Source organism: Gymnoscopelus braueri (assembly GCF_963280865.1).
Source record: "Gymnoscopelus braueri genome assembly, chromosome: 6".
NCBI lineage: Eukaryota > Metazoa > Chordata > Actinopteri > Myctophiformes > Myctophidae > Gymnoscopelus > Gymnoscopelus braueri.
Window position 1 is genome coordinate 1,440,355 of NC_137607.1, and position 9,679 is coordinate 1,450,033.

General features: G+C 41.5%; 1 protein-coding gene across 1 annotated transcript in view; it reads left to right on the top strand.

The window, feature by feature from the left end:
• Positions 1 to 9,218, top strand: part of dbt (dihydrolipoamide branched chain transacylase E2) — a 28,956-nt gene extending 19,738 nt beyond the window's left edge. The window contains exons 10-11 of the mRNA XM_080431039.1: positions 473 to 544; positions 4,731 to 9,218. Coding sequence (XP_080287165.1) covers positions 473 to 544; positions 4,731 to 4,898 — 240 coding nt within the window. The 3' untranslated portion in view covers positions 4,899 to 9,218. The remainder of the gene's footprint in view (positions 1 to 472; positions 545 to 4,730) is intronic.
• Positions 9,219 to 9,679: the final 461 nt, after the last annotated feature.

Below are 9,679 nucleotides of genomic sequence, written 5' to 3' on the forward strand. Positions count from 1 at the left end.
ACGTTACAGTCATTTAGCAGACCCTTTTATCCAAAGCGACTTACAACTAGAAAAAGTGCTCCTCGGAGCACAGGTCTCTGCCAGGTCAGGTAGAATCGGCCTCCTGATGGCACTATAACAGGCCCATGTGAAAAATGTGTAAACATTTGGGTCAGAGGTTCGGAATTGGCATACAGGGAGTGTGTGTGCACAGTTTGCCAAGGCCAACGGTGCCGGAGATTAGCTGTTCACAGACAGAAGGACGGACAGATTAGCTGTTCACAGACAGAAGGACGGACAGATTAGCTGTTCACAGACAGAAGGACGGACAGATTAGCTGTTCACAGACAGAAGGACGGACGGACAGTGTGCAAAACATACTGTCTCGCCACGCCTTCGGCCTGGCGGAGACAATAAGTGCATTCAACAGCATGACTCTTCAACATTCTGTTAGGAAGTGAGAATAATGTATGATGTCTTCTTCTGTGGTCAGATTGGAGGAACGTACGCCAAGCCAGTCATCCTGCCTCCTGAGGTGGCCATCGGTGCTCTGGGAAAGATCCAGGTAATACTACTAATATATACTATAATACTACTAATACATACTATAATACTACTAATAAATACTATACATTCATAAATACTACCTCCTGAGGTGGCCATTGGTGCTCTGGGAAAGATCCAGGTGATGAATTCTACTAATGAATACTATGTTTATAAATGCTAATGTATAAACATTCCTGTATCATAACATGCATGTTTCTCTCTGTGATGAACCAGACATCTTTACATCTCTGACAGATAATACAACAGACGACCTTGATGAAGAGTCTGTATTAGAGATAGCCTTCACCTTTGACCCTAGCCTAGAGGAAGCCTTTATGACCTTTGACCCTAGCCTAGAGGAAGCCTTTATGACCAGGGGTCTATTCCACGAAAGCGGAATTAAATTATCCTGGTTTGAAAGGCAAATCCAGGTTTGACAAGCCTGCGCTGTTCAGCCTGGTTTATTCAGTTCCACGAACGCCAAGCCGGGCTGAGAAGGAGAGGTTTGTCGAGCCAGGATCGTTAAACCAGGCTGAATGTGAGTTCACATATTCCTATAAAAGACCATGAAAGTCGATCCTTGAACTTGACCAATCATGGAGCCCAAAACCAGAGCGGCGTTCTTCTCTGTGGCTGAACAGCAGCACTGCAGCAGCTCATGGAATCATACAAGGAAGTAAAATTTATAATAACCAAGAAAGGAAACACGGCCGCAATAAATATAGATCCAGGGAGAAAGCGTGGTAAAGTATTGCCGACAAATTAAATGCACAAGTTGTCCAAAAATATGCAATTAATTTATATACAAATCCATAAATATATAATTCAGTTAGGCTTAAACATAAGGAGTTTAAGTGAATGTTGGAATTATAATTATAAACACTTGGAATAATTTTCTAATTTCTAATTTCTAAAATCGAAGATCTACAAGTGAAAAGCTTGCCTTTTGGCGGCCGGGGGTCCCCGGTCCACGGGGGTCAACGGGGGTCCGGAGGTACACAGGGGTCCGGGGGTCCACGGGGGCGGGGGTCCATGGGGGGCCGGGGACCCCCGGCCGCCATAAGACAAAAACATTTCGGGCTTGTAGATCTTCGATTTTCGCCTAAGAATTGAATAAGTGTGGAAAAACTCATTGGTTTATGATTGGAGTCATTGGACTAACAGCTATTTCACAAAACTTGAAGAACAAGGCACTGGATTAATAAAGCTTGGCTGTTAGCCTGGTCCGGACCAGGCTAACTTCACAGCTAAATTGCCATGGTAACTAAGGCAGGATTGCTTCAATTTTCTTTCGTGAAACAGGATCATGGATAAACATATCCAGGTTTACTGGCTAAGTTAATCTGCCGAGCTAACTCAGCTTTCGTGAAACCGATTCCTGGATAATTTAAGCCAGGATAGCCGATTAAACCCGGTTTAAACCCGGTTTATCCCTAATCCAGGTTTCGTGAAATAGACCCCTGGTTCATTAAATACCAACCACTCCTACATTCCATCTCAGAGCTGGGCTATAGGGTACAGACTATTGGTTTTATATTAGGCAGCCATAGGACACTGCACTGTGTCAGAAGTCAGAACAGAAGCCGCAAACTTTATCGTGGATAAATGCATCCAACATTATGTTGGCCTATCATTAGGCTATCCAATGTTGCTGTTTGCCATGGAATCTATGATATTAAAATCAAAACAAAAGCCGTACATTAATGCCCTATCATGACAAATGCCATGATTTTGTGAATGTAAAATGAACTATACATGAGCGTCGCGCCTGTCACAGACGTGCGCAGAGCAAGTTCTGCCAGTTGTTGGTGGCCTTCTATTGGACCGCAGCAGCTCCACGTACACATCCACTCATCCACTCATTTCATTCTCAGACCGCTCTATTTAACTCTTTGACTGGCAGATTATTTTCATAATGTACTCACCCAGTGCCAAGCGATTTTCGTGTTTATAGTGGTTTTCAAGTGGTCATAAAAAGTTTAGATCCATATTGATCGATCGACTCACTGTGTGTACAGCCAGAGATCGCCTCTGACTGCTGGTTTGTTGAAAAACATTCCACACGGAGCTTGTGTCCCCTTCGCTACAGGCCGTTGGAAACACGTGTTTCGGCGGAACAAAAAAAAAAAAAAAGAGTTATAGGGAAAAGAAAAAAAACGACAAACATGGAGTCGACGGGAACGGAAATGACGTTAAATCCATTATTTTCGTATCCGTTTGTGCTACAGTTTTACTGCTCCCTTTGGATTCAAGATCAGACCGTGACCGTCTATAAAACAACATTAAGTAAAAACTCTGGATTTCTCGTTCTGGCACTGAGGGCATTCAGAAAAAACTGTGGATATCTCGTGGCTTGGCACTGAGAGAGTAGAGCTGGAAGTCTGCACTTCTCATCCTGCTTGCTTTGGACACACACACACACACACACACACACACACACACACACACACTGCTGCTGTGCTGCTGCTCCATTCATTCATTCTGTACTGTGCTAAATTGCTGCTCACCCTCCACCACCCCATGCTTTGCTACCACCTGTTGTTTGTGGATCTGCTGTTTATGTACTATGGGGGGATTCTGAGTCCCTATGGTTAGGAGATGCTCTTTATCAGAGAACCTAAAAGCAGATCCAATTCATCGACAAACCATAATAAATATGTTGCTCATTTTATATTCAATACATATATCTTATTCTTCATGAGTTGTCTTTATCCATTTATGTGTTGTCCTGACAGAACTATAATATTTGTTTACTTGTGTGCTCTCCTTTATGTGGACCAGGGGTGAAAGTGGGCCGGCACGGTCCGGAACGCCGTTCCGGTAAAAGATTAGGTGCCGGAACGCCGTTCCGTTACGAAAAATTCGAAGGTAGTTGTGAAAATCCCATATTAAATAACCTGCCACAGACCCATGGCCATGTTCAAGAAGAAAACATAATCTACTAACGTCAGATTAACATACACAATTATTAAATGTTCTAATAACGTGCTTTTGAATTGTTCCACTGTGTGTTTGTGTCAGCTTAATCCGTGCTATTTTTACGGTGTTTTATTTATTTTACGGAGCGGAGAAGCGTCTCCTCTTCTCCAGCGAAACGAAACTGGGACTGGGATCAATTCACTTTGCAGCTTGGAGATCCGGCATAAAACGGATACGGAAACGGCCGTTGTCCGTGCCTATGTGTGTATGTGCAAATTACCGGATAAAGAAGGCGGGCTTTACGACGAATTAAATCCCACCAACGTTCAAAACATCTTTCTGGTTGGCTGACAGACTAGCATAGTTAGTTCTGATTGGTTCAACACGTCTTTTCTGGATAAAAAAAGAAAAGAAAAGAAACGCGAGGGGAAATAAACACTGTTTTGATGAAGAATGCAATTTTAAAAATAAATGAAGCACAATGCAACGAAAACTAACTGAGATGTTTAAGAGAAAAGAAGACAGAGTTGAAGAAGCTGACAATGTGGTTAAAAACAAAGTAGAACAACAACGCCCAGGTACAGTGGTGGGAAAAGTACTCAATTACTCAAGTAAAAGTATCAATACTGCAATGTATGTATGTAAAGCACTCTGTTAAAAGTTTGGAATTGAAAATTTACTTGAGTGAAAGTACAAAAGTATTGGTATCAAAATGTACTTAAAGTACCAAAAGTAAAACTACTAAAATGTTTGAAAATAGCAAATCTACAAGCTTGTGGAGCTTGTAGATCGGCTATTTTCAAATAGTCCTAGGTATAAAATAGGGCTAAAGGGATTAATGTATGATTTATAATCATATATAGAACCCTCCCAAATCCGCCATATAACCAAATTTTTTACATTAGTATAAACCCATTTTGTTTGAATATTTTATTAGGCAGAAATTGTTTTTTGTGATAATAAATTGGTAAAATCAGGCAAAAATATGAATTAAATAACATAACCCTAACCTAACTCCTAATCCTAACCCTAAAACCAAAATAAAGAAACCAAAAACTGGAAAAAAAAACGAACCCAATCCGCCCAGAACCGCGAAAAAAACGGACCCAATCCGCCCAGAACCGCAACTCTGGGCGCACTCTCCCGGCCGCGCGGCGTCGCCGCGCGTCCTAACAGTTCCGGCAAGAACTGTCAGCCACTTTCACCCCTGATGTGGACATGAATACATTGTGTGTGTGTGTGTGTGTGTGTGTGTGTGTGTGTGTCTCTGCGTGTGTGTGTCTCAGGTTCTCCCCAGGTTCGATTCCCGGGGGGAGGTGGTCAAAGCTCACATCATGGTGGTCAGCTGGTCAGCTGACCACCGGATCATCGATGGAGCTTCTATGTGTCGCTTCTCCAACCTGTGGAAGGATTACCTGGAGAACCCTTCTGTCATGGTGCTGGACCTCAAATGATCCCAATATGTTACCCCCATACCCCCCACCTCTACCCCCATACCCCCCCCCCCCCCCCACCTTGGTCCTGGATCTATAACGATCCCCCTAAGCCCCTCCTCTTCCACACTATATATATTAGTTTCCAAAAATAGAGACGGAAGAGGAGCGCTTGGTTTTGTTACCTCAGAAGGTCAGGCGCACCCACAACACGGCCTCGAGGCGCACAAGCTGGTGGGAGGGGCTAGGGGGAGGGGCTAGGGGGAGTGGGTGAGCCGTAGTGGACGGAATGGTTTTATCACCTTCAGAGAAACGAGCGCTCCCTTCCCCGCCTTCTCAACCAATCGCAAGCTGAGTCCTCAGTCCCTGTCCTAGGAAACAAAGTATGCCCCCCCCCCACTGGACCTGTACTAGATTCCACACCCATACCCACGACTTGTGCCCACCCCACCCCCCACCCCCCACCCTGTCCTTCCCTGGACTTGGTGTGACTTTGTCTGCGTCTGAAACCACATGCTACATGCTAATCAGTATGCTACATGCTACATGCTAATCAGTATGCTACATGCTAATTGGTATGCTACATGCTAATCAGTATGCTACATGCTAATCAGTATGATACATGCTAATCAGTATGCTACATGCTAATCAGTATGATACATGCTAATCGGTATGATACATGCTAATCAGTATGCTACATGCTACATGCTAATCAGTATGCTACATGCTAATCAGTATGATACATGCTAATCAGTATGCTATTATCCAACATACACAATAGTACATTTAATTTACACACATACTAATGTAATTTTAGGAAAGTGCCCCATCTAGTGACGAAGCAGAGGTACTGCTAGGCCACTAGGCTTGTTTACTGGACATTGTCATTGTTTTCATCTAATAACTACGTTCTATTAGTCGAATAAATAACCACGTTCTGCACGTGTTCCATAGAATGAATAACTACGTTCAGTGTATAAAATGACAGTGTTTCATATTACAGTCGCTGACGTTATGTCAGAGGTTAAGTCATTACAGGCCTCTTGTACGTACGTTGTTGTCGCAGCTACTGGTTATAAATATGGCTTTGGATATATATCTTCGGTTAATTGCCCAGCCCTAGCATTGTGTACTACATCCTATGTTAGTGTGGACTTCCATACTGTTCTAACTAGTATGTTAGTGTGTTAGTATGCTAGTATGTTAGTGTGGACTTCCATACTGTTCTAACTAGTATGCTAGTATGCTAGTATGTTAGTGTGGACTTCCATACTGTTCTAACTAGTATGCTAGTGTGTTAGTGTGGAGTTTCAGACGCAGCCTGTGGATTCTCTCTCTATTAACGTGTCTTTGTGTCGTTGCCTTCCTTCCTTTCCTTTTGCTCTCGTTTCCTCGTTGCCTTAAGTCTAGCCGTCTAGACCGTAGCTAGGATGTTGAATAACTGTTACTGCACAGCCCTGAATATTATGAATCCATGCTGGTCTAGTTAGCCTGGAAAACATAACCGTCAACCATGTGACCTTACAAATTCAGTGTCACGACACAAATTGGCATGTCTGTCTGTCGTGTGACAACAATATAGATCAGGCTTTACGCAGAAATCACATTTTAAAGCTGCTTAAATAGAAATCCCACATTACAACTGTGCTTTAGGACGACCAATGGGGACTGTGGGTTGAAATCACGTGGTTTTAGGACGGCCAATGGGGACTGTGGGTTGAAATCACGTGGTTGTAGTACAGCCAATGGGATTGTGGGTTGAAATCACGTGGTTTGGATGTAACATAGTATTCTTTCATCATCATCATGTCCAATGAGCTCCCAGTCAGGCATCTTTAACTTCTGATTGGTTCTCAGACTGTCAATTAAGTGTGATGTCATGAGGGGGGGGGGGGAGTGTTTATGCTTTGTTTGTGAGTGAGATTATTCTGTGAACAATAAATATCATGTTTTTCCACTTATAAAAAAAACATAACCTTCATTTGGAAAGTAGTGTAGTTATAACATCAGGCTTTGTAACAGTTGGATCATGTTAGCCTTTATTTAATACGAGGCCTATTATCTACAGTCTAAAAACACTTCCTCATGTAAAGCTGCAATTTGTAATATTCATTTTACTGTAAGCCCCTCCCCCTTCCTCGGATTCTAACACATTTCTACCGCTGAGCTCAGACGGAATGCCCGCTTGGCCCAGGGGGGGGGATATTGCACTTTGAGCTTCGGGCAGTACTGCTCGTCAACCAGTAGGTGTCCTAAGTGTCTCAGTAGAAGAGCTGTACTAGTTATACTAGTTATATAACATACAACCACTGCACATGTACTAGTTATAGAATGTGTTATATGCTCCACCATACAGGTTCAATTAGTGGTTCTCAAAGTGGGGTCCAGGGACCCCCAGGACCCCCAGAAGGGGCCCCCAGCTAAATGAGTTAATATAGCATAACCACTTTAACCCTATGTTATACTCTGTTGCAATGTGACGCCTTGTTTTTGATTGATTGAATACTTGATTGATTGAAGACATTAAGTCTAAAAGGAGAACACAAAAAAAGTCCTGAGGACTTGTTTCCATTGTGGTCCTACTGTATGTATTCAATTAATCAACGTACTGTAGCATAGAATATTAACACATTAATACATGTCATCAACATATAAACAACTATGTACAAGGGATAAAAAGGAAAACGGTGTATGACCCTCATTTCAATGGGATTTAAAATGGCCTCCCCTTGTAGATCTGCTATTCTTTGAATAGCCAAAGAAACCTAAAGTGACACAGATGCCTTCCCGGTCTTAAAGGGTTAATAGATGGTGTCAGGATATTCTACATTTTGGTAGAAGTAATAGAATGAATATTTTACCATGTTTGTTCTAAATATATTTTCAGATGGGGGTCCGTGGTCAAATAGATGGGGGTCCGTGGTCAAATAGATGGGGGTCCGTGGTCACATAGATGGGGGTCCGTGGTCAAATAGATGGGGGTCCGTGGTCACATAGATGGGGGTCCGTGGTCAGAATACAGATGAAAATGTTTGAGAACCACTGGGTTAAAACAATAGTTTTATACTTTAAAATAAATTCCAGATTGCAGCTTTAATTTACGGCACAGTGATAACCGGACCAACATGACCTGAAAGTCATGTGACCACAGTTAAGATCATGTGACGTGTGTTTCCTTTCACTAAAGGAGTAGTTCGCCCCCAAAAAATGACTTACTTTCTATCAATTACACTGTACATCCCATGAAGCCTTGAATTCATGGAGATTTGTTTTGTTTTTGTCGCATTCCTGAGACAATGTGATGACCGGGTCAGTAGGAGTAGGGATGTTAACAATTAATCTATAAAGATGAATTGCCTTTAAGAATGAATTTACTCCTTTAAATTATTGTTTTTATTTTATTTTTATTTTTTTTAATCGTTTTTTTTGACAAGTGAAAGTTACAGGTATGATGTGTGTGATATGAAATTAATCACAGTAATCCTTAATCATATTCCATCATATTCAAGGGCTTTTGGAGAGAAATTAGACTTTCAAATTAGAGCACTGCAGAGGGCAGGTGTGTCTGTGTCCAGCTGATGCTCATTGACCCTCGTTAATGTTCCGTACATCAAGGTAATAATGTTTCTGCCCTCATTTTCGTTTTTGGACAAGAATTTCACGTTTGGTCCTAAAAAAAACACGGATATTTGCCGCAATTAATCGATCGATAAGGTTATCATCTATCAATTAATGAATTAATCGATACTTTGCCTCCCTAAGTAGGAGACTCAGTAGGCGTCTCCACCGCTCAAGTGAACTACTCCTTTAAATACAGTCACCGTTGGAACTCTGAACACCAGATATTAATGCTGTTAATATTATTACTGCTTCTCAGATGTTGACACATGTTCTCTTTTGGGGTCCCTGGCACCAAGTCCTTTCAGATGCATATCAATGGGGGTCCATGACATGAAAACCCAATGCAAATTTGAGCCTTTCTTTAATGTTATTTTATTGTATGACATCTGTGCATTTATCTTACAGAGCACACCGACGCCTCATTAAATCTATCCCATAGTTAACACTGTTGGGGTTTGTTGCTATGGTTACGTATGTCAGACGTTTTGTTGTTTGTTTTGTTTAGGATTTTAGTTTTAGTTTGACCTGGTTTCTGTTTTGTTTAGTTTGGTTTTAGAGGAATATATAAAACATACATGAATAGACAGAGCTGTTTTTTGTTTTTTAATTATTATTTTTGGGGTCAGTTTGAGGTCTGTGAGAGAATGTACTTCATGTTTGGATGTATTTGATGGGAGTGGCTCCTTTTTAGGTGAAAATAATAAAGTTTTAAATAATACATTTGAGGTGTAAGGCTGAACCAGCATCTCTTTGCATTCTGTTGATTGATCAGCGTTTTGGGATTCACTTCATGTGAGTTCCTGGGCCGTGTTGGTGGAAAACCACCGTGTCATTCATTTAAAGCTGCACAGAAATCATGACTAGAGCAGATCTACAAGCTCGAGCTTGTAGATCTGCTATTTCTTTTGAAAACTTGTGAAAATGTGTGCAAATCTTTGAATATTTATATTTTTCAAAGCGAGCATTTTGAACTCAAATCTTTGCTTCTGGGGGATTCTACAAATGTCTTCAAAATCAATCCATTTTTTTTTACTTATGTTGCTATAATATCAGTGGTTCTCAAACATTTTTCATGTCAAGGACCCCAAAAAATGATATGTATTTTGGGGTCCAGGGACCCCCAGAAACAAAGATTTGAGTTCAAATGTATTATTATTCAAAGATTTGCCCACATTTTCACG